The sequence below is a fragment of the Herpailurus yagouaroundi genome, unplaced genomic scaffold, assembly GCF_014898765.1.
Source record: "Herpailurus yagouaroundi ecotype Mexico unplaced genomic scaffold, PumYag 187, whole genome shotgun sequence".
Taxonomy (NCBI): domain Eukaryota; kingdom Metazoa; phylum Chordata; class Mammalia; order Carnivora; family Felidae; genus Herpailurus; species Herpailurus yagouaroundi.
Genome location: NW_024412418.1, coordinates 4578312 through 4604724, shown reverse-complemented (window position 1 = coordinate 4604724; position 26413 = coordinate 4578312). Strand labels below are relative to the sequence as shown.

Below are 26413 nucleotides of genomic sequence, written 5' to 3'. Positions count from 1 at the left end.
AGTTTAGATACAATATTATCCCCGTAAGTTAGGATATGGGCTTCAAACTTTGTTCTGTATGTCACTAGAAGGAATCATAGGAAGCACAAATGTGTTCAACATACATTTGGAAGTTGTGTTCTAAGTGCCAATCACACTTCTATGTGTTGTAAATACGTTAGCATACAAATAGAAAAAATAGTTGCCTTCCTTGAGAGAGAGAGATGCATTATAAATATAATAATTAGGTACAATTTATAGTATAGTGGAATTTGTCAAGATACCATATACCATAGGATATGGTATTCCATGCAGGTAAGATAGTGGGTATGCCATGCAGGAGTGAGGAAGAAGAGAAGACACAAAAAGAGAGTTCAAATGATTCTTGTGTTGTTCTCAACCAATAGAATGAATCTCCCAGTGTGTGTGTTTGTGTTTGTGCTTATGTGTTTGTGTGAGCACATTCTTCTCCTTTAGCCTTTATACTCTTCTTATGGCATGTGTTGAAATCAAACTTCAAAGCTTCAAGGAGGCTCAAAGTAGCACTATGATTGGAAGTCATCAGTCATGTGAATTCGCTCAAACGCCCCAGTACCACGTGGGGGATTTCGAGGTCCTGCTCTTCTCATCAGTTGCAGTTGTTTCTATAGATAAGCCCTAGAAAGTCTATTGACTCAACATACTTAGATATGTAGTAACTCACAACATCAGTGCCGCATGTCATCTGTCTTAATCAGTCCATTTCTCTATACCAGTAGATATACAAATTAAGATCAATTTTCTTGATTATAGTTAAAAACACTCCATTATATACTTTAAAGATGCTAAGAGAGTAAATCTTAAATATTATCCATGCAAAAAACAAATGGTACTCATGTGACATGCTGGAGACTTCAGCCAATGTTAAATTTTAGTCATATTTCAGTACATAAGTGTATCAAATCAACACACTGTACATCTTAAACTTACACAATGTTATATGTCCTTTATACCTCAATAAAGCTGGAGAAAAAGATAAATTTCTTGAGGTCTCCCATAGAAGCTTCCAATTTTTTTATTTTATGGTTTATTGGGGTCTTGATCTCTAAGTGCTGTGTTTGTCTAATGAGGTTGTTATACTTTCTTATCTCTGAAAAATAAAAATACTTATGGCTTAAAATTCATTTTCTAATTGGTTTTGTGTCTTTGCATAAGAAGTCTATTCTAGGGGCGCCTGGGTGGCGCAGTCGGTTAAGCGTCCGACTTCAGCCAGGTCACGATCTCGCGGTCCGGGAGTTCGAGCCCCGCATCGGGCTCTGGGCTGATGGCTCAGAGCCTGGAGCCTGTTTCCGATCCTGTGTCTCCCTCTCTCTCTGCCCCTCCCCCGTTCATGCTCTGTCTCTCTCTGTCCCAAAAATAAATAAACGTTGAAAAAAAAAATTAAAAAAAAAAAAAAAAGAAGTCTATTCTATCTTGAATTAGGTTTGTTGCCTTTTTCATGGGATAACTTTCTTTGGTATTGGTTCTTATAAGCTTGTAATATAGTTTTATTGGGATCCATTGTTTCACTGCATTGATTTGATGATCCCTAGCTAAGAAGCACAAAGAGATAATCCCATAATTTGGCCTATACTATATTTCTAGTGAAAGTTTAGTAAGGTATGAAACAACTTATATAGTATAGGTTACATCTTCTGGAAAACTTCCTCCTAACCATTCTGAATTTCCACCTTTTTGTTTACTTCTAGCATTTTTATCACTCATGGAAATTTACTTACATCACAGAGAGATTGGGTTGTTTTCTCTGTCCTCCATCATGGAATAAAATGTTCTATATAGTCAGTCAAATTTGAATCAAAATAACTCTTTGGAACAAAAAACTCCACTATATGTATATCTTTATCTGAGGATACACTATAGAATTTATGTCATTATTTTTTTAACTTATTAAGAAGAAATATGCACTGATCATGAATTTTGGAATATAAATACATGGAAATATTTTGTTTCCTAGAGGCAAAAACTCATTATTGGTGGCTGCCAAGATTATGAAAATGCTTACACTGATATTTTTGGTTATATATTTCCCCATATTATCCTTAGTAAATGATTATAACTTTTGAAATAGAAGAAGGTAAAAGTCTCCAATACCTGAATTTGAAAACTATAAGCTAACTCTACATAACCCGCTATCCCACATCTAAAACAAATCTTGTACCTTTCATATTCCCTCAAATGATAAACCAGAAACAGAACAAAATACATTGAGATTTACAAATTTTAATAATATATTTTATTTTAGAAATTTGTCTATATTTTACTATTAAGTACACCTATAAATTATTTCAGGAAGTTTAATATTTTCCATAAAATGGAAAAATTAAAAAAATCAATGCTTGGTACATAACTGAAATTTGCATATGATATTATGAAGAATGTTACAGATTTACATATTAATCAAAGATGATTCAGAAAGATTGACAAAATTTAGAATATAAAAGGTACAAAAAATTTAGAGACACTATTGGTGTCTTTAAAAAATCTGTTTTAGGTTAGGATATTAAGAATAGGTGTGTTATATATTTTCATATTTATGGACCCTAAGAAATACTGTATTAAAAAATTCAGGATGAAAGGAATCTCAATATGGAAATATTTATGAAAAATAACTGCCACCAGTCCAAAATCAAGCCCAGGAGTCGACTGGGAAACTCTACTAAATGTTAGGTAAAACAAATAACTAATTACCATACATTTTCTTCTAGAAAACTGAAGTGGAAGTCAATTTTCTTTGAGGAGTGCTTTCCCTTAATATTAAAAGCAAAAAACATCATAAGGAAAGAAAACAACAGAACAATATAAGTTATGATTGCTTACGCAGTGGTTCCAAGAGCTCCAGCAAATGGAATCTAGCAGTAGGTAAAAACAATCATGCGCAGAATTAGGCTTACCCCAGAAATGTACAGATGATTTGACAGTCAAAAATAAAATCACCATATTAAAAATGAGAAGAGGAAAAAAAAAGTTGGCATCTCAATAAATGCAGCAAAACATTTTAAAGTTTCAATATCCATTAAAAATACAAACTTTGACCATACTAGTATTAAATGGGGTTTTAACGTCTGTTAAAAATAAAAACTTTGGCCATGCTAGTGTTAAATGGGACTTCTTAAAACTGATAAGGAGCACTGATGAAAAACCTACATAAACCTACATATACATAAACCAGTATATCCCATATTAAAAGAATGAAATACATTTCCATAAGAACACAAACAAGACAAGGAGGACTCTTCTTTCTGATTCTGTTCAACATTGTGTCGGACTCCATGTTCAACACAACATGGCAAGGAAAAAGTAAATACATAATAGAAAGTCTACAGATAAGAAAGAAGGAAGCAAAACTGTCTTTGTTGATTAGCAAATGACAGGATTGTGCAGGTAGAAATCTAATGGAGCCTACAGAAAAAAAGTAATGGAACTGAAAAGTGAATTTATTGTGGTTTCAAAAAAGAGGATCAGTATGCAAAATAATGGTTAATTTCTATAGACTACCCAGGAAAAAGTAGAAATGGAATTTCAAATACCTACTACGAACATATCAAAACTATAAAATACTTAAATATAAACATGAAAAAAATATTTGTACACATAATTAAGAATCATCCGTGAGCCGGGGCGCCTGGGTGGCGCAGTGGGTTAAGCGTCCGACTTCAGCCAGGTCACGATCTCGCGGTCCGTGAGTTCGAGCCCCGCGTCAGGCTCTGGGCTGATGGCTCGGAGCCTGGAGCCTGTTTCCGATTCTGTGTCTCCCTCTCTCTCTGCCCCTCCCCCGTTCATGCTCTGTCTCTCTCTGTCCCCCAAAAAATCAATAAACGTTGAAAAAAAAATTAAAAAAAAAAAGAATCATCCTTATAAGACACTAAAGAATATGTAAGTAAGTGAGAGAGAAGCTATGTTTATTTTCTGGAATATTCAATGTTGTTGAAAAAATTTCTCAAATGTATCTATAGATTCAAGGCAACTCCAACAAAAACCCAAGCAGGCATTATTTTCTGGTAAGCACTGGGAAGCTGAAACTAAAATACAGAAAGAAATGCAAAGACCTAGAATAGCTGAATTAACTTAAAGAAAGAAACAGAGTTGTAATATAAACATTATGAAAAACACTAACTGATTGCAAGCCTCATTCCAAAGCTACAGTTGTCAAAAGGGTTTGGCACTGGTATAAAAATTGATGATTAGATCAATGAAACAAAACTGATAGACCAGAAAAGGACCCATGCATATGTGAACAACAAATTTTCCACAAGGTCAAAGAAAAAGGCCATTTGTTGAAGAAAGAACAGATCTTTCAACAAATGATAATGGACTAGGGGCGCCTGGGTGGCGCAGTCGGTTAAGCATACGACTTCAGCCAGGTCACGATCTCGCGGTCCGGGAGTTCGAGCCCCGCGTCAGGCTCTGGGCTGATGGCTCAGAGCCTGGAGCCTGTTTCCGATTCTGTGTCTCCCTCTCTCTCTGCCCCTCCCCCGTTCATGCTCTGTCTCTCTCTGTCCCAAAAATAAATAAACGTTGAAAAAAAAAAATCAAATGATAATGGACTAATTTTATATATACATATATATACATGTGTATACCTGTATATGTACATATCTACTATATATAGAGAGATATATAAAATATATTTTATATATATATATAATATATGTATATATATACATCATATATATACATGCATATATATAAAAACTATATATACACAAAATATTGAATGTTGACCCATAATTCATATAAAGATTCACCTAATATGGATCTCAGATATAAATATAATACCTAAAATCTAAAAATTTCGGGAGAAAACATAGTAGAAAATATTCATGATTTTGGGTTGGGTGAAGACTTCTTAGATACAACACCCAAAGTAAAACCAACAAAATAGAATTTTGATACATTGTACAACATGAAAATGAAATCTACTTTTCAAAAGATACTCTTAAGAGGGTGTTTATGTTCTGGAAGATAAGAGTTTCAAGTAACGTATTTTGTAAAAGACTCATTCCACAACATACACAGAGATCTCAAAACCCAATGGTAATAATAATAGACCTCCTGAATGGGCAAAACATTTGGAAAATACTTCACCAAATAGCACCTGGGTGGCTCAGTCGGTTAAGCATCGGCTCAGGTCGTGATCTTGCAGTTTGTGACTTCGAGCCATGCAACAGGCTATGTGCTGACAGCTCAGAGACTGGAGCCTACTTCAGATTCTGTCTCCCTCTCTCTCTGCCCCTCCCCCTCTCAGTCTCTTCTCTCTCTCTCTCAAAAATAAATAAACATCAACAAAAAATTTAAAACCTCAATAAGATAACAGTCTAGATCTATTAGAATACCAAGATGTTGGTGAGTATACAGAAAACTAGAGTCTTTCATGCATTTTTGATGGAAAAGTAAAATAGTATCAATATTTGAAAATAGTTTGTTATAAGCATCAGTGTCTTAAAACTTAAACATAAATTTAACACATTATTGAGACTTTCCACTCTCACGCTTTTTCTACAGGAGAAATGGCAACACATCTTATAAGACTTGTATCCAAATGTCCATAGCAACTGGAAGATTCAGAACATGTCACTTCCAAATGTGTTGCTTTGGCGTAGTGATTACTTTGAGCTAAAGATGCAGAAAACACAGGTAGTGCAAGACGGGCACTCTGAACTTCCTTTTTCCCTCTGAAAGCAGAAAATGAAATTCCCATGTCAACGATGACCACCTGATACCAGAAGGAAAACCATTCTCATCACCAGAGACGGAGGCTCGAAACCAGAAGAAACCTGTGCAGAGCCTGATAAAATAATTTCTACCTATTTTTAGTCCCCCTAAATATTTTCATCTTCTACAATAGCCACTATTTTTTCCGTTTATTTTATTATCTTTTTAATTTTTGGTATTTATTTACTTTTGAGAGGGCAAGACACACAGAGAGAGACATGAGTAGGGAGAGGCAGAGAGAGGTGGAGACACAGAATCCGAAGCAGGCTCCAGGCTCTGAGCTGTCAGCAAAGAGCCTGATGCGGGGCTCGAACTCACAGGGCGTGAGATCGTGACCTGAGCTGAAGTCAGACACTCAGCCAACTGAGCCAACCAGACTCCTTGCCACTATGTTTCTTAATGTTTATTTATTTTGAGAGAGAGAGAGAGAGAGAGAGAGAGAGAGAGAGAGAAGATCCCAGGCAGACTCCGCACTGTCAGTGTGCATGCCGGGCTCATGCCGGGCTCAAATCCACAAACCATTGATCATGAAACCAAGAGTCAGACCAACTGAGCCACCCAGGTACCTGCCCCTACAAATGCCACTCTTTGTTCAACTTAGTAGATAAATACTTGATCCTGCCAGTTCGCTGGGTTTTCATACTTCTTGTGAAGACTCCCACATAACAAAATCTGCATGCTTGTGTCCTATTATCTCTTGTGTCAGTTAGATCTCAGGCTAAGGTGGAAACGTTAAGGTGGTAAACGAGAAATTTTTCTTCCCCTTTAGTTTTTAAGTTTTATTTGTAATGGCCTCAAACCAGAAACAAGCCAAATGTCCATGAGAATGGACTGTAGGATATCCAAGCAAGTGAATGCCACCCTCCGTGAAGAGAAGGAGGGAAAGAAACCACAAGAGACTCTTAAAAATAGAGAACAAACTAAGAATTGATGGCGGGGGGAGGGGGGAGGCTGGAGATGGGCTAGATGAGGGATGGGAATTAAGGAGAGCACTTGTTGTGATGAGTACTGGGTATTGTGTGTAAGAGATGAATCACTGAATTTGACTCCTGAAACCAATATTGCACTGTATGCTACCTAACATTTAAATTTTTTTAGCGGCGCCTGGGTGGCTCAGTCGGTTAAGTGGCCGACTTCGGCTCAGGTCATGATCTCGCGGTCCGTGAGTTTGAGCCCCGCGTCGGGCTCTGTGCTGACCGCTCAGAGCCTGGAGCCTGTTTCAGATTCTGTGTCTCCCTCTCTCTCTGACCCTCCCCTGTTCATGCTCTGTCTCTCTGTGTCTCAAAAAAATAAATAAACGTTAAAAAAAAAAAAAAGCAACTTCCAAAAAAAAAAATAAAATTTTTTTAAAAAGTAATAAATTATTGGTACATCCAAAAATGTGGATGATCTCAGAATACTTCTGCTGAGTAAAAGATGGCAAAACAAAAAGGCTAAATAATTTACAATTACGTTTACAAAAAAAATCTAAAAATGCAAAATCACCTATATTTACATAAAGCAGATCAAACAATTCCCAGAAAGTGCAAGAAAAACACATAGAATATTTACAACTTGGAAATCAAAACAACAAAAAAAAAAATGAAATGATCCTTACATGCAAATGATATGTTATCTAATGAAAAAAATCTCCACGAATCTGAAAAACAAAAGTTTAAAACAATTGTGAGTTCAGTAAGGTAACATGATATATGATTAATGAACAAATATTATATATAATATTATATATAATATTATATGATATATTATATAATACTATATATTATATACAATAAGTATTATAATTTACATATATTCCAAATAAAAAATAAAACATTCAAAATTCATCACGTATACTGAAATATGTAATTAGAAACAGCAAATCATGTACAAGATCTATATGCAGAAAAGTACAAAGTAGTAATTAAAGAAATCAAAAAAAGATCTGAATAAATTAGAAGGCACATTGAGTTCAGAGATTAGAAGACTCAATACAGTAAAAATATCAATTCTTTACAAACCAATCTATAGATTAAATGTAAACTTAGCAAGATTTTTGTAGTAGCAACTTATACTGAAATGTACATGACAGTTCAAGGACCTAGCGGAGATGAAACACATTTTAAAACGGAGCATAAGGAGGGTCTTCTGCATGGCTTAGTCAGTTAAGAAACTAACTCTTGATTTTGGCTCAGGTCATGATCTCATGGTTTGTGAGATAGAGCCCTGCGATGAGCTTTGCCCTGGCAGCATGGAGCCTGCTTAGGATTCTCTCTCCCTCCTTCTCCCCCCTCTCGCTTTTTCTGAAAATAAGTAACATTTAAAAAATAACAATAAAATAAAATAAAATGCAGCATAATGAGAAAGAAAACAATCCACTCCATGTGGAGATTTACTACGCAGCCACAATAATCAAGTCTGTGTGACTTTGGTGGAGATACCACCACATAAATGAATCTCACATAAATGGACAGAACTAGACCTCTATTCTGTAAACTAAACAGTTCAACTAAAATTTTATAAAGATGCAAAAGTTCAGCTAAAATTTTATAAAGATACAAAGGTTGTTCAAAAGAAGTGAATAGCCTTAAAAAAAATAGTGGTGCTGTATTTGGGAATACAGAGGCAAAAAATAAACAAATAATGTTAACTTAAACCTTATACAAAAATTTAACAACAAAATGAATAGCAAGTTAAATGGAAAATGGCAAACTATAAAACATTTAGATAAAAATGTAGGGGAAAACCTGTATTAGGGACCTCAGGCCAGTGAAGAGCTTATAGACATGACTTCAAAAGCATAAACTATAAAGACAGTAAAGCCTTGGTTTGCAAGCATAATTCTTTCTGGAAACATGCTTGTATTCCAAAGCACTTGTATATCAAAGTGAATTTCCCCATAAGAAATAATGGAAACTCAGATGACTCATTCCAGAACCCAAAAATATTCATATAAAAATGATTACCATACTGTAACATAATACAAAATAATAAAATACAAAATGTAAAGAAAAGTAAACAAATTAACCTCTACTTACTTTTGAAAACCTTTGTGGCTGGTGTGAGGGAGACAAGGGAGGGGAAGGTTATTGTGCAGGATGACATTTCCTATCACTGATGGAATCCCTGCTGTCTATTGGCTCAATGGAATCTTTTTCTTTTTGTGCAACTTTAACAATGAACCTATGCAATGACACTTGCTTTTGCCTCCTTTTGAGGATTTCACGGAAATATGGCATTGCCCTGTCATTAAACACATCCATCGCTTGCACTGCTACAGCCTCATTCAGGTGGTGCTTTTCTACAAAATTTTGAAGCCTTTCCCACATTTTACAAGTCTCCCTAATCTCATTAGAAGCAAGGGATTCCTCCGCCTTTTTCTCCTCCTCCTCTGCAGACGAGATCTCCTCTGTAACTTCTTCTGGTTGCTCCCAGTGCAGATCCATCAGTTCGTCGGTGGTCAGCTCCTGGCCATGTTCCTCCACCAGCTCCTGAATATCGTCCTCATTCACCTCCAGTCCCCTGGTCTTCTCCAAGGACACAATTTCACTGACAACAGGTGGCTCTTATCCATGAGCAAGACCTCTCTAAGACATGTCCATGAACACAATCAGGCCAGTTTTCTCCAAGTAGAACTGAGGGTTCTTGGTGGCCCCATCCCAGGCTTTTTCAATGATCTTGAGGCAGTTCGCAATGTGGAAATGATTTTTCCAAAACTCTCAGAGGGCGAGGTTTGTTCCTTGGGTCGCCTCAAAGCACTGCTGAAATAGTGCTTTGGTATAAAGCTTTTTAAAGTTCAAAATGACCTGCTGATCCATGGGCTGGAGGACTGGAGTGGGGTTGGGAGGAAGGAACTTGACATTAATGAATCAAATTCCTCCAGTAAGACATCATCCAAGTCTGGAGAATGAGCAGGAGCATTATCCATAACCAGCAAGGCTTTGAGCAGTAGATTCATTTCTAAAAGGTATTTCTTCCCTGAAGGACTGAAGACCTCATTGATCCACTCAGCAAACAAGATGGCAATGACCCAAGCCTTGCTGTTGGACCTCCACATCACGTTTAACTGGCTCTTCTGCACCTTGCATTTCTTGAAGCTTCATGGATTCTCAGAATGATACATGAGTGGGGGGTTGACTTTGAAATCCCTGCTTGCCTTAGCACAGAACAAGAGGGTGAGATGGTCTTCCATGGGCTTGTGACCAGGCACTGTATTTTCTTCTTCTGTAAGGTCTGTCCTCTTTGGCATCTTTTTCCAAAAAAGCCCCATCTCATTGCAGTTAAAAACTTGCCCAGGCAGGTAACACTCAGAAACTATGAACTTGTGGAATTCAGTAGCAAACACCTCAGCTGCCTTAGCATCTGAACTGACAGCCTGTCCATGCTTCACAACAATATGGATGCCACCTCTCTAAAATTACCAAACCATCCCCTGCTTGCCTTGAAGTCTTCTTTGTTTTCTGTTGATGTGCGTGGCAGTTTACTCATGAGGTTGGTGCACAAGGCCTTTGCCTTCCTGCAGATAAAGTTCTCAGTCATAGTATCACTTGCCAGTTGCTTCTAGTTCATCCAAACCAGGAGCGACTTTTCTACATCTTCCAGAACACATCAACATTGCTTTAATATTCTCAAGACTCCTTTTGTGGCATCTAGCCCCCTTGTTTCTTCTTTCTTCTTTAATATTGTGCAAGTGGTCAACATAGACTTCTTATAAAATCTTGTAATTTCGGCCACTCACATACCTCATTTGTACTTCTCCATGATTTTCTTCTTAACTTCCACCTTGATCTTCTCCTTCTTCTCACCACCTTTATTTTCAACTTTTTCTGCATGGGGACTATTGTATACTCTTGCACTATTATTGACTACAGTATTAATAAACTCTTGTCATATACTGTATCTAATATAACTGTCAACAAGGCAGCAGAGGAAAGGGTCTGCAGTCAGCCTGACCTAGAAGGAAGTAAAGCATTCCTAAGCTTACGCTTGTATGGAAAAGCAAAGAACTTCCCATAGGTTCTTTGAAGTGAGAATAAATGCACTAGAGCCAGTTGTGGGCACCTTCCAATGTTCTGAAAAATCACCAATGTTCTGCCAACACCACGGCCTGAGATTGAACATCCAAGCATGGAAGGCGATCACCCACAATCCTACAGCAAGAGATAAAGATAGAGATAGAGAGAGAGAGAGAGAGAGAGAGAGACAGGAACCATTGGCTCAATTGTGATCATGTGATGTGTGGCATCACATACTACTTGTTATGCAAGACATCACTCAATTATCAAGTTAAAATTTATTTAAAATGTTTGCTCTTCTTGGAGAACACTCGCAGAACAGGTTACTTGAAATCCAAGGTTTTATTGTACTGGTAAACTGGACTTGATCCAAATTAAAACAACCTATAAATCTCACTCCTGGATACCCATCCCAAGGGAATGAAAATCTGTGTTCACATAATCATGTTTAAGTGAACATTTACAGATGTTTTACTCTTAATAGTTGAAAACTGGAAAGAACTCAAATGCCTTTCAGTGAATGAATGATTAAATTAATCAATACTGTGCAATACTGCTCAGTAACAAGAAAGGAACAAATGATTTATATACACAAAATACAAGTGAATCTCAAGAGAATACTGGTGAGTTAAAAAATTCATCTAAAAAGATTAAAAATGGTAAGGGCACCTGGGGGTCTCAGTTTGTTGAGCATCCAACTTTGACTCAGGTCATGATCTCACGGTTGGTGGGTTTGAGCACTGCCTCCAGCTAGCTGCTGTCAGCTCAGAGCCTGCCTTGGATCCTCTGCCCCCTCTTTTTCTGCCCCCCTCACATATTCTCTCTCTCTCTCTCTCTCTCTCCCTCTCTCTCTCTCTAAAAAATGAATGAACATTTTTTTACAAAATTACAAATGGATTTTTTTTTATTTTAGAGAAGGAGCATGAGAGTGTGCATGAGTGGGAGAGGGGCAGAGGGAGAGAGAGAATCTTAAAGCAGACTTCATGCCCAGGGCAGAGCCCCACGCAGGGCTCCCTCCCATGATCCAAAGATCATGACCTGAGCCAGAATCAAGAATGGAACCCTTAACAGATTGAGACCCTCAGGCACCCCACAAATGGTATATTATTTATAAAACATTTTTATAAAAGATAAAAATATAATGATGGAAAAGAGATCATTGGTTACCAGGAATTAGTAACAGTGGCAGAAGTGGAGGTGGGAGGTGTCACTATAAGGGGACAGCTGAATGGAATTTTGTGGCAAGGGAATAGATCTATTTAAGGTTGAGGGTTAACAGAATGGAATCACTGAAATGGTGCAATATGCAGTAAAAGGAAAAAAAGCAAAAATACAAGAGAACGATGAACAGACAGTTGGAAATTTGCAATAAAGTGAGGAATAACTGTAGCTAATTTCTCTCCCTTCAGGAAAAGTAAAAACAATAAGAGCCACCAATCAAAGAAGCAGCAAATATACATATTTGCATAATGTATTCTTTTGATTCCCTAAAAACTTAAAAATAAGGTCATAGGACGGTGTGTAAACACTTCTCCGCTGCGCTATTCATTTCAAGAGACCATTGTGAAAATGCAGATTCCTGTTGGGATGCCCTATAGATATGATATTTTAATCAAGAGTCCCATGTATACAAAAGGAAAGGTAACCAAGAGTAAAAAAATGGAAGGAAGGAAGGAAGGAAGGAAGGAAGGAAGGAAGGAAGGAAGGAGAAAGGAAGGAAGGAATTCAGAAAGGAAGTCAAAAAGAAAGAAAAGAAAGAGAGAGAAAAGACAATAAATGCACATTTTCTCTGATAATTAAAGAACAACCTCCAGACATTTTGTTATGCTCACAAATACTTTTGGGATAATCTCCTCAGGGAGAGTCTCAAAAGCTGAAAAAAAAAAGCCATAAATTGCTCTCAATATGCCATGTAAGAAACACAGGAGGGAGTCAAGACAGAGGCTTCATTCCAGGTAAAATGATAGAAGATTTCATGGGGCATCTTATGTTACCAACACCAACAATGATCAAGTGACAGGAAAAGTTCGGCTTTAATTCAATAGCAAAGCTGTAGCAACAAGTTGCCGTTTATGTTTTAGTATTTTTTGTTTGGTTGGGGGGATTTTGTTTTGTTCTGTTTTCATTTTTGCTTTTATTACTCCATAATGCCTAAGCAGGAATAGGATGCCTACCCTTTTCTCTTCCTACTGTGCGAGTATTTTTACCTGGATCGACAAACTATTCATGGAAACATCACGCTATTGCTTACAAAATATTCATTTTACAGAATTAATTATATCTCCAATGCAAACCAAAACAGAGATCAAGTGAAGCGTAACTAAAGAGATACTCGTTTTTAAAACTTGGCGAAATTAAGAGGCCGCAGGTGCTCCGTCTTTCGTTTTGAGGTCCTTCCAAACTCTTATTTAGTGACCCCAGGCTCTTTTTTGTGACCCTTTCCATATAACTTAAGATTTAGTGATTATTTAAATAAAAATATAAATATGATTCTTTCCAGATCTCTTGATGAGACAGGAAAGGGAGAGAGGGTATTCTACCTCACGCTGACATGTGAAAAGCATTATTTGGAGACTTGCAGACTTTCAGGTACCCCATTTTATGGCAATGATACGGTGTTCAGCATGTGCTTCAATGTGAGTGGAATTTAATGGGAAGCAGATATAATTATCTCAAAGAATACAGTTTAAAAAAATAACAATTGGTATTCAACAAAAATGTTACACTGTGAACAATTTGGTCCTTTCCCTAGAACTCTAAAACTTAGAGAAAAACAAAACAAAATGAAACAAAATGTGTTGATCTTTCCTTACCTTAGAGAAAACTTGGAACATACCAAGTATGCTTTTTCTTAGTCTTTCATATTTTTAAAACGAAACAAAACAAACAAAAGTTAAGATTGATACCACGCCTTATTGAATTTGCAGAAGATATTTTTCTAAAATTACTATCGACTGATACATGCTTCCGTCTTTATGATGGAAGAAAGGTGTGTGCATCAGGGCAAGGCAGGTTATCAGGATGTCACAATATTAGCAGCAATATTTTAAATGAGTTAAGCGCAAATTTTATGTACCCATTTTTTATCTAATGTTTTATTTACACTTGTATGTTTTTATTTTCATATAGATCAGAGACTGCTGTAGGTATGTAATGTAACTACATTATAATGTATCGATTACATCACAATGTATGTTTAATTATATCTAGTATCATTTCTATTTTTTTTTCTTAAGGAAGTATTCATACTGGCAATATTTTAAATTTAATACTTCTCTTGCCTTAATCTGCCATCCCCTTCTTACTGTTATATTCCTAATCTGTATATTGTTAGGGATATTTAGTTACATTTTTATTTGGTTAAAACGTATATCTGTGTTTTGTGTTATATTATAGTTTGGAGAAGTTCCTGTGGCCTTAACGTCTAGAAGAACTTAAAGGAATATCAAAGAATCTATGTATATCTCATCTTTAGTGCATTTAATTCACCTCCATGGGAACTTTAAACAGTTTTTTAAAGTACAGTGTCTCTTTATCCAAAGGGAGTTTTTTTTTTTTTTTTATGAATCTTTATTATATGAAAACAATGCCCACGGCTGCTCATTCTCCCAATGGGCCCAGATTTCCTCATCTCTTTGGGTTATCGCATGATGAAGTGTATTTGATTTGTCATGTGCATGTTAGTACATGACTGTAATTGACATGAAAATGTTCCTTGGGGAAGATTACTTTTTTTAAGAAAATTTATATCAAAAGAAACTTATTTTTATATTTTGTCAAAACAGTTAAGGAAATTAGAAGACAAGTAATTAAAAGAATAGCACCTTGACTGTCCAATATAGTTATGGAGAAAGGGCTCAGGGTAGGGCCTGCAGTAAGCTGCATTTGATCGTACTTGACCTATTCTGCACCTGTTCATCCTCATAGCATGGACAAAGAAGATATTTCATAGTCCAGAAGAGTTTACATACAAATATGTGATGAGACCTGCTTTGAGCTAAGTTAGTGCTACCATTAAAAAAAGAAAAAAGAAAAAAAAAAAACTGGGGCATCTGGGTGGCTCAGTCGGTTAAGTGTCCAACTGTTGATCTTGGCTCAGGTCATGATCTCATAGTTCATGAGTTTGAGCCCCACACAGAGTTCTAGTCCGATGACATGAAGCTTCCTTGGCATTCTGTCTCTTCTTCTCCCTGTCCCTCCTCTATCTCTTCCTGTCTCAAAATAAATAAATAAACTTAAAAAAATAATACAAGAAAACAAACACGACGTACATGATTTTCAAGTAGCATCAGCACAGTGAATCATTCAATTTTCATTTATCCCTCTCAAGAGCCCTACGCAAGGAAGTATTGTTTTGCATATGAGAATAAAGAGTTTTAGCTAAGTTAGATTACTGGCCCAGAGTAACCCTCATATATGCCATCAGTGGAAGTATAACAGACCTTATCTACATAAATCTACCTCATATATTTACGCCACAAAGACAAATAATTCTCAGCTGTAATCCATTATAGTTTTTTTTAATTTATACACGTGCCCACACACACAGTGCCAATTGTGACAACCGTGTCAGCCTGTATCACCTGTAGGTGTAAAGGATTTTATGGGAATATGTATCGAAGTAGTGGGTTCTGTATATTTTTGAGAATTGGGGATTTTAAATTTTTATTGTATTTATTATATAATTGTATAACATAATTGATTATATATTGACGTGTATATTGTTATAGTATTAACTACAATTTATTTTATTTTTTTTTCAACGTTTTATTTATTTTTGGGACAGAGAGAGACAGAGCATGAACGGGGGAGGGGCAGAGAGAGAGGGAGACACAGAAGCGGAAACAGGCTCCAGGCTCTGAGCCATCAGCCCAGAGCCTGACGCGGGGCTCGAACTCACGGACCGCGAGATCGTGACCTGGCTGAAGTCGGACGCTTAACCGACTGCTCCACCCAGGCGCCCCTTAACTACAATTTATAAATGCCGCTGTGTAATTGCAATTATATCAACGACTAATTGAAAACTTTAAAACATTGTACCGTATGGTTTCTATGTGTTACAGTCAAATTTTTAACATAGTTTTGATTTAAAAAAATTTTCCTGTGTGTACCTATGTCTATATCTATATCTATATTTATATACGTATATGTTTTTGTATCTACCTATGTACCTATTTTTCTCTCTCTTTTTTATCTACTTCTCTATCTATACCATCCTGGTCTCTCAAACTTGGCATTATTGCTATTTCTAACTGAATATTGAATATTGCAGGCTGTTTAGAAACAAAACTGACCTCGAATCATCACAAGCCCATAGAGCCCCACCTTCCAGTTGTGACAACCAAAATGTCTTCTAGATATTGATAAAACGACATTCGGTTACAATAAAATTGCCTCCGGTTGAGGACCACTGACTGTCTATGTTTATGTTATACTAGCCTTGGGGGAGATGGCTGCATTTTCAAATATCTGAAATTGGAAAGTTTGGATATATTTTATTTACATGAGTTTGCCTACTAAAATTCACCCAGGTGATAGTACATGAAATCTACTGACCATGCTGATATCTCTATCCAGAATAGGTTTCCTGATAAGTCTGCATGGAAACACATAATCTAACAATGATCAATGAATTCATTCTCATGGGAATCACAGACCGTCCTGAGCTGCAGGCTCCATTATTTGGGCTCTTCCTCATCATCTATATGATCTCAGTGGTGGGCAACCTGGGCATGATCATCCTCACCCAGATGGACTCCAGGCTACAAACACCCATGTACTTCTTCCTCAGACACCTGGCTCTCACCGATCTGGGTTATTCAACAACTGTAGGACCCAAAATGCTAGTCAATTTTGTTGTGGATCAAAATACAATCTCCTATTATTTTTGTGCTATACAGCTCACTTTCTTTCTTGTGTTCATTGTTAGTGAACTTTTTATTCTAACAGCAATGTCCTACGACCGCTATGTGGCCATCTGTCACCCTCTGCGCTATCCAGTCATCATGTCACAAAGGGTGTGTCAGGTGCTGGTGGCCATCCTCTATCTCTACAGCACATTTGTGTCTCTTATAGTCACCATAAAGATTTTTAGTTCGTCCTTCTGTGGCTACAATGTCATTAGTCATTTCTATTGTGACAGTCTCCCCTTGATATCTTTGCTTTGCTCAAATACACATGAAACTGAAATGATTATTCTGATTTTAGCCGGTTTTGATTTGATTTCATCCCTTTTGATAGTTATTGTGTCTTACCTCCTGATCCTTGTAGCCATCGTCAGGATGAACTCAGCTGAGGGTAGACACAAGGCTTTTTCTACCTGTGGGTCCCACCTGACAGTGGCCACAGTGTTTTATGGGACTCTGATATTTATGTATGTGCAACCTGAGTCCAGTCATTCCTTTGACACTGATAAAGTGGCATCCATATTTTACACCCTTGTTATCCCCATGTTGAATCCCTTGATCTATAGCTTGAGGAACAAGGATGTAAAATATGCAGGACAAAGGATGTGGAAAAAAATATGTAATTTTTTTTTCTTAAAATGCACTGTCTAACATGATTCCTATAAACTAGCTTATGGACTTTAAATTTTTCTCTCTGTGCCTCCGAAGAAAAGAGGAAACACAAATGTGTTCAACATATTTGAAGATAGTTTATAGATTGTCTTATGTATGCTAGGCACGTCTGACTGTTGTAAATTGATTTGTGAGCAAAATAGTAAAAAACGTTGCCTGCCTTCCAAGAGAAAGGTGGATTGTGTATGTAAATCAAGTAAATATTATAGTACAGTAGAATGTGCTAGATGGATATACACACAGAGAGACACATAAACACAAAACTATCAAGTCTTTCTGTGTCTTTCTCACCTATATATTGTAAAAATGCAGTGCCTATGTATATGTGTGTGTGTGTGTGTGTGTGTGTGTGTGTGTGTGTGTGTGTAAGTCCTTTCCTTCTGTGTTAGCCTTCAAACTCTTCCCTGGTATGTTTTGGAATTATTTTAATACTGGTTGTTTCTGTGATATCTGATGATTTGAAGTATTGGGTCATAGTAGTGTGCTCAAACACCTTTATTACAAGCATTGAGATTCCCCTTTCTTCTCCTCAATTTATGAGTCTATTGGCTGAACATACTTGGCAATCCAGGAATCTGAGTGGCCCGTGGTTTGTCTCACAAAGCCCCTTTGGTTGATATCTGAGGATATTCAAATTAAGATAAAGTTTTGAGGGCTCCCTGGTTTGTGCTTTTTCCCTCAACTGGTTGTTCTCAGTAATCTGGCTTGTTGGTTTAGTATATTATAATATTGCCTTATCTTTTTTAAGAAAAGTAATTACCCATGTTTAAAAAATATGTTCCACTTGTTTTTGTATCCTTGAGTAAGAGGACTATTCTACAATGAATTAATTGTATTGCTTCTCTTTTCTTGGATTGATGTTTCCCAAAATTTATCAATACTTTTTATGGACCATATGTTAATGGACTATCACCATTTACCTGCATTGATTGATTCTCTTACGAGTGGGAAGCAAAGGGAAATGAACAATCCTGTTTTTGCACTCTGTCGTACTTCCTTTTTTTTAGTGTTTATTTATTTTTTGACAGAGAGAGAGAGAGAGAGAGACAGAGCATGAGCAGGGGAGGGTCAGAGAGAGAGGGAAACACAGAATCTGAAGCAGGCTCCAGGCTCTGAGCTGTCAGCACAGAGCCTGACACGGGGCTCGAACTCACAGACTGTGAGATCATGACCTGAGCCAAAGTCGGCTGCTTAACCAACTGAGCCACCCATGCGCCCCAAACTCTGTCATACTTCTAAGGTGAATGAGGATGGATACATGGCAAGGACACACAGATCTTGCCTCTCATGCATAGGTAATCTATGTCACTCCACACTTTCCCATGTGCTTATTTTTAATTTCCCCTTTGCCTACTTTTATTCTTCTTAGTATTTCTGGGATTTTACTGAAATTAGGAGTTAATGATAGTTGCTTTGGTCACCATGATGCAATAAAGTCTCTGTTTAGCCAATGGACATTGAATAAAATAATTCATTGGAATAAAATTTAAGAAGTGCATGATCATGGCACTTGCTGTGATAAGCGTTGGGTGTTATATGTAAGTGATGAATCACTAAATTCTACTCCTGCAACCAATATTACCCTATATATTAAGTAGCTAGGATTTTAATAAAAACTTGAACCAAAATTTTTAAAAAGTAAAAAAAAAGGAAAAGTACATAATGCAAAGCAATCAAGATGCCCTTCCGTAAGTATATGGGTAAGTAAACCATGACACATGCAGACAATGGAATATTATTCAGCACTAAAAAGAAATGATCTATCAAGTCACAGAAAGATATGGTGCAACCATAAATGACTGTTGCTAAGTAAAAGAAGCCAATCTGAAAACACTACTTACAGTATGATTCCAGCTCTACGACACTCTGAAAAAAGGCATAACTATGAAGACAGTACAAAGATCAGTGGTTGCCAGGAGTTAGGGAAGAAGAAGGGATGAATAGAGGAAGAGAGAAAAAATTTAGGGCAGTAAAAATATTTTGTATGAAAGTATAATGGCGGATACGAGATGTTATAGATTTGTCTGAAGCAATAGAAAAGTACAACCCCAAGGATGATTTGTAATATAAATGATAGAGTTTCAGTGAAAATGACGTATCAGTGTAGGTTCATCAAATGTAACAACTGTACCTCTCTACAGGGGAATGTGGATAATGGGACATGGGGAGGCTATGTATTTGTTGGGACAGAGAATATATGAGAAATCTCTGTACCCTCTTAAGTTTACACTAAACCTAAAACTTCTCATAAAAAATAAAGTCTCAAAATAGAAAAAAACTATATTGCATAATACAGTATCATGTGAGGATCAATTTTATCAAACTGTTGATGTCCTTAAAAGGAATCTTTGTGATGGTCATAAAGACTTGTAGGTAATATTATCTCATCTTTGGGTACTGTATGACAGGCATTCTTTGTGTCTTGCATTTTGTCCTCACAACAGCTCTGTGAGATAGATTGTATTAGAATTTTTATTTTTTAATTTATAAAATGGTGATTCAGAGGGGTTAAGTAAGCTGTCAGAGTCCACAACTCATTAGGTGTTAGAACCAGGCTTCAAAGCTGGGTGGTCTAGTTCATTACTAAGGTTTCATGCCCTTAAGACGTACCCTTTATTGTCTCTTAATGTCATTTTTATGTTTCACTGATGTCACCCCAAAGATGACAGAGAGTAAAATTTCCCGTAAGCTGATGTCAGACTAGAAAAGGAGAAATAGCAGAGAGATTCATAAAATAATGGAAGCCACGTCTGCACAGAAAAAGAATTCAAGAACGATAAAATCAGTTCATTATAAATAAATGAACTGACTCACAGTAATTAATTAATTAATTAATCAGGCATTTGGGGTTTTTTAAATGTTTATTCATTTTGAGAGAGAGAAAGAGGGGGGAGGGGTAGAGAGAGGGGAAGTAAAAGAATTCCAAGCAGGCTCCACTGTCAGGCCCAGACCCCAATGCAGGAGTCAATGTCACAAAACCGTGCGATTATGACCTGAGCCAAAATCAAGAGTTGGATGTTTAACTGATTGAGCCACCCAGTCGCTCCTAATCAGGCATCTCGTAAGGGTGATTTTGCTCAAATAGACAGCCATAACAAAGTGAATGCAGGACAAAGCCTGAGCAAATCTCTAATAAATTGGAGGAGGGCAAGAATTAGCATTAAGTTATCAGAAACATCCTGAAAAGAAATAAACAAGGAGGTTTATATTTTTATATTTATGTTCAAAGTTTGACTCCTTTTGAGAAATAAAAGGTAAGGAGAAGCAGAATTACAAAAAAAAAGCCAAATGTCATTGTTAGTGATTTGTAGTAGGAATTTTGCCAGGGACACTATAAGAGATAGATACTCTTTCCAAAAAAAAAAAAAAAGTTGGGGGGGGGTGGGGGAGGCCTGTAAGGGGACTATTTATTCTCAATCATCTTCTACTCCTTAGGCTTTGCTGAAATTTTATCCAAGCTTCACTCATTTGGAAAATTAACATAAGGTCAAGAGAATATATTGACTCTGATGTTGTTGTGCAACAGAGCTAATGAAAAGCCATGAAGTTCAACAGTCCATCACTTTTTTTTTTTTAATGAAAAACATGGCCCTCTTTCTTGAGCCATGATCTGTTGAGTGACCCATTAAATGCATGGGAAAAACATTCCTAAATGATATAATGGAGAAAGGTAGAGCATTACCTGCAGTTGTGAAGGCTGGGCACCATGTTATTTTAGGGTGTGCCATTCATATAGACTAAGATGTGAAAAACACCTCCCCAATGAAGTAGAATGCATTGAATATTGCCCTGATTCATGTTAACACCCAAAGGCTGTTCAGCACAGTGGTGACTCAGATAAAAAGAACAAGCTATAACTTTATCCACCTCATGAAAAAAAAAACAAAAAACTTTATCAGTCAACCTACACAGTTTGTCATCAAAAGAGCTCCTGAAAATATGAGAAAGAGAGAGAGGGAGAGAGAGAGAGATAACTGAGAATCTTGCGTATGAAAGTTAAATGATATTATATTTGGAATAAGGAACGATCTATGATTCATTAAATATCTAATGACCTACAATAATCATAGTATTCCCAGATGTCAAATTGTATCTGCATATGATTTCTTAATTGGAGAAAGGCACCACTGGGAAAGAAGAAGGATGTGGAAATTGACAACTGGTGCCACATGTATCTCAGAATTCCCTGGAGAAAGAGGAACCACTTGGAGAGCTGAACAGGAATGCTATGAGGTAGAGAAATCTCAGAAGTCATATTACAGGAGAAACTCTATTCTAATTTCTACTATGTGTGAGTGACTCCCTGGAAGGCACGAAGGGTGTGCCTTCCTATTCCTTACTGTGTTATATTTCAGCAGAAATTCATATTATATTTACACTCAGTCTTACCTTGATTGTTTCTTTCATGATAAGGATTAAAATACTTTGGATGATATTCTTTAAATCTCAACAAACTTTCATCAAATAGCACATGAAATAAAATAATAACAAAATATATGGTCAGAGGTATCTGCCTATTTATATAATGCACAGCTCAAAATAATAGAAATCAGTCAACCATAGAGTAGACAAAGTAAAAATTCAGGTTTTGTTCTGTCATAGAAAATTTTGGCATTATTATTATTGTTGTTGTTATTAATTATTATTATTTAAAGTTTTTTTATTTATTTTGAGAGAGCTTATTAGTATTATTATTATTATTTAAAGTTTATTTATTTATTTTGAGAGAGAGAGAGAGGGAGAGAGAGACCATGAGCAGGGGAGAGACAGAGAGAGAGGGAGAGAGATAATCCCCAGCAAGCTCCACACTGTCAGTGCAGAGCACAACGTGAGACACAAAACCATGAACCATGAGATCATGACCTGATCCAAAATCAAGATTCAGATGTTTAACCAACAGAGCCACCCAAGCACCCCTGAAAATGTTGGTATTTTTAAAACTTACCTCTTCATAAAATTTTTCCTTGGTCATCACAGTGCACCTTGATTCCATAGAAATTAGAGATTTATTTTCAAAAAATTGATTTAGAAATAGAACATTATAAAGATTTCTTTCAAGTTTTAATTTTTTACAAAGTCATTAAACTTTCACATGTTTTGTCTACCATAAAGAATTTAATACCTATTAGATAAATGTGATTTCTGTCTCTTGCAAGGTGGATTATACATAGATTAACCTCCTGATTTCAGATCTGGTAATAGTCACACAAATGGACTTTCTTCCCCTTGTCGCTATTTTTGTTTTTATAGCAGTCTCATTGAGATATAATTTACAAGCCATACAATTCACCCATTCCAAGTGTACAATTCAATGATTATAGGATATTCACAGAGTTGTACAACCAACACCACAATCAATTTTAGGACATTTTCATTACCCCAGAAAGAGACCTCGTGCCTGTTAGTACTTAGTAGTTACTCCTCATTCTTCATCAACACCTCCAAACCCCAGTCTCAAGCAACCAACAATCTCTTTCCTGCCTCCCTGATTTCATCCATTGGGGCATTTCCTGTAAGTGTATTTATCCAATATGTGTACCTTTGGGTCTGATATATTTCACAGATCTGAAACTTGAACAGTTTTATATTATAAGTCAAGGAATCATCTTTTATCTTGTCTGTTTAATAACCTTTCTCTGATAGTGCTTAGCAGAGGAAGGAGGAACTGCCTCATGACTGCCAGAGGGAAAAAAGAAGCCCAGATTCCCCACTCGGTCTCTGTTGACGTCTCTGGTTTTCAGTAGCTCTTTCGATGACAAACTGTATAGGTTGATCTGTGAAGGTTCTTTTCATGTGGTTGATAGATATTCCTGAGTTGTACCTTGTTCCTTTTATTTGTCTAATCACTGTGGTCAGCAGCCTTTGGATGTTTACATGAATCGGGACAACACTCAATATATTGTACGGGCATACCTTGGAGATAGTGCAGATTACTGCCACATTAAAGCCAGTGTTACAATAAAGCTGTATCACACTAAATCGAGAGAAACAAATGTTTTGATTCCCCAGTGCCTATATAAGTTGTGTTTACACTATACTATTAAGTATGCAATAGCATTATGTCTAAAAAACAATGTACATATCTCAATTTCAAAAAATGCACTAACCATTATCATCTGAGCTTCCAGAAAGTCGTAATCTTTTTGGTAATGGAGAGTGTTGCCTCCATGTTGGTCGCTGCTGACTGATGGGGTGGTGTTGCTGAAGGCTGGAGTGGCTGAGGCAATTTTTTTAAAGCAAGATGACAATGAAATTCACTGCCTCAATTGATTCTTTCTTTCTCAGATGAATTTCTCTGTAGCATGTGATTCTTTTTGGTAGCATTTTACCCACAGTAAAACTACTTTAAAATTGGAGTAGATCCTCTCAAACCCTGACCTGACTTTATCAACTACATTTATCTAATATTCTAAATCCATTGTTGCCCTTCCAATAATCTTCACAACATATTTACAAGGAATAGATGCCATATCAAGAAACCACTTTCTTTGTTCATCCAGAAGAAGCAACTCTTCATCCAATACTGAGGACGGGAGGAGTTGTAGTAGGATGAGGCAATCCAAAAGGAAATGCTGACCGGATACAGTTCCTTGTCCTTCTTCCTTCTGCAGTTAGCCAACATTTCTCTATTCGACCCACCTCACCTCCATTAACTTTTTTTTGTGAGATTGCAGCAGTTCAAATATAATGATAATGAAAAAGTCTGAAATATTGTGAGATTACCAAAATGCAACACAGACACAAAATGAGCAGAGGCTGTTGGAAACATAGTGCCAATACACTGCTCAATGCAGGGTTGCCACAAACCTTTGAGTTGTAAAAAAAAAAAAGTAGTATTTGCAAAGTGCAATAAAGTGAAATGCAATAAAATGAGTTATGCATGTTCTGTATAGGCATTGACATTATGCATTATTAATAATATTACAACTATGACAATTATTATTACATTGTTGGAAATAACTTTATAGCATTGGCTTCTTATCCCTCTGAATGATTGTAGTATATATTTTAAATTCATAATGCCTGGGGTTTTTCCCTGTTTATGTAGAGAGATTTTTGTTAACTAGTTGAATATGCCTGGCTTGTCAGTTATGAACTAGCAAAAATAAAATCATTGGAATATATTTTCAAATGACTCATGGGCTTTGAGAATCCCAGATTGCATCTACTGACCTTCACAGTAGTAGAACTCAAAAATACATTGAAGAACCTGGGTGGCTTAGTTGGTTAAGCATCCAACGTTGGCTTAGATCATGATCTCAAAATTTATGAGTTTGAACATGGCATTGGGCTCTCTGCTGTCAGCACAGAACATGCCTTGGATCCCTTGTCCCTCTTTTTCCCTGTCCCTCCATCACTTGCACTTTCTTTCTCAAAAATAAATAAACATTGGGGTGCCTGGGTGGCTCAGTCAATTAAGCATCCGACTTTGGCTCAGGTCATGATCTCATGGTTTGTGAGTTCAAGCCCTGCGTTGGGTTCTGTGCTGACAGCTCAGAGCCTGGAGCCTGCTTCAGATTCTGTGTCTCCTTCTCTCTCTGCCCCTCCCCAACTTGTATTCTGTCTCTCTATGTCTCTCAAAAAATAAATAAATGTAAAAAAAATTTAAATAAAAAAATTAACATTAAAAAGAAATGTTTAAAGAACTCAAAAATACACAAAATTGTACTTAATTTAATGTGAATGCAAATATATTTCCCTCAGATTTATTTTTGTTTGTTAATGGTAAAGGTTGGTATTATTAAATGAAGGAAAACTATCGAATCACTGAGTACTTACCGAACTAAGCCAGTAAGTGCGTGTCAAATTACAGAACCTGATTTTTAAATGTATTCAATGGAATTTTTCTAAATTGTAAGATTCCAGTATGTGAAGTATTTTCTTGGCATTTTTGTTTTGTTTTAAATCTTGAATGAAGAAAAAGAGGATACTTAAAAAGAGAGAAGGTTTTGAATTTACTAAATTACTCTTGTTTAAATTTTTTAATGTTTTATTTATTTTTGAGAAAGATAGAGCATGAGTGGGGGAGGGGTGGAGACAGAGAGAGAGAGAGAGAGAGAGAGAGGGAGAGAGAGAGAGAGAATCTGAAACAGGCTCCAGGCTCGGAGCTGTCAGTACAGAGCCCGATGAGGAGCTTGAACTCGGGAACAACAAGATCATGACCTAGGCTGAAGTCAAACGCTTAGCCACCTGAGCCACCCAGGCACCCCTACTAAATTAGTCTTTAAATGATCCTATACTGGGGACTAGAACTAAAATACCTGAAGCAGAAATCTTGAGGCTTCTGTTATGATCTCAAAAGTAGTCATTGGGCAGCCAGCTTCCCTCTTCAGAGATTAAGACATAGAAAAGAAAGAAACATGGACCAAATAACAAGCTTTGGAGTGGAAAGTTCTCATTACATTTGTATGGAGGTACCACTAATGATTCTGTACCCAAATTCCATTGTGTGTATGTGTGTGTGTGTGCACATGTGCACGTGTGTGTGTGTGTGTGTGTGCATGTGGTTTTCCCACATTTTTTTTCCTCAGTTAAATCTTTATGTTATTTCCAGCCAGAACACCACATAGTGTTGGTGAGAACTAACAGCCCCTGGCATTGCACAAACAAGTCTTGGCTGCCTCTTTTCCTCTCTTTTCCTTTTAGCCCTCCTACTGTTCTCTTTATGCTGCAATCCACGCAGCAGCAATGGCCAGCCTAACTCTGTTGATGTTAGTGGCAAGAAATTTCTAACAGCAGAGAGGAGTCCTGCAATTCAACTCAATATTGACTCCCTCTACCCAGAGATAGTGTCAGATCCTCCGGGTTAAGGGTTCAGTCCCACAGACTGCCCGCCCCTCCTCCCGTCCCCCACTTCAGATGCCAACTCCATGACCAGGTTGTTTATTGTGACTCTGACCAGCTGAGTCCAAATCAGAGGTTCCAATGACCCCATTCCTCACGGTTAATACATTTGTTAGGGCAGCTCAGGGAACTCAGGAAACCGGTTTATTCACTCCAGAGAAAGTTAAGGCATAGAAGCAAGCCTTCATGAGTATAAAGAAAGAAAACATATAATATATATGGATTTAGGTCAATAACAGTTTCAGATATTTGAATAAGCATATATAC

At 36.8% G+C, this 26413-nt stretch overlaps 1 protein-coding gene across 1 annotated transcript; it reads left to right on the top strand.

The window, feature by feature from the left end:
* The first annotated feature begins 16312 nt into the window (after positions 1 to 16312).
* Positions 16313 to 26112, top strand: LOC121043930 (olfactory receptor 8K3-like). Its single transcript, XM_040495907.1, has 2 exons — positions 16313 to 17249; positions 25949 to 26112. Exons 1-2 carry the CDS (start codon positions 16325 to 16327, stop codon positions 26110 to 26112), a joined length of 1089 nt encoding a protein of 362 aa, XP_040351841.1. The 5' UTR covers positions 16313 to 16324.
* The last annotated feature ends 301 nt before the right edge of the window (positions 26113 to 26413 follow it).

Coding starts and splice junctions, on each gene's coding strand:
- LOC121043930 (XM_040495907.1), top strand. CDS start 16,325: ATGGAAACACATAATCTAACAATGATCAATGAATTCATTCTCATGGGA. Junction 17,250..25,948: donor AAGGATGTGGAAAAAAATAT/GTAATTTTTTTT, acceptor TTTTCCTTTTAG/CCCTCCTACTGTTCTCTTTA.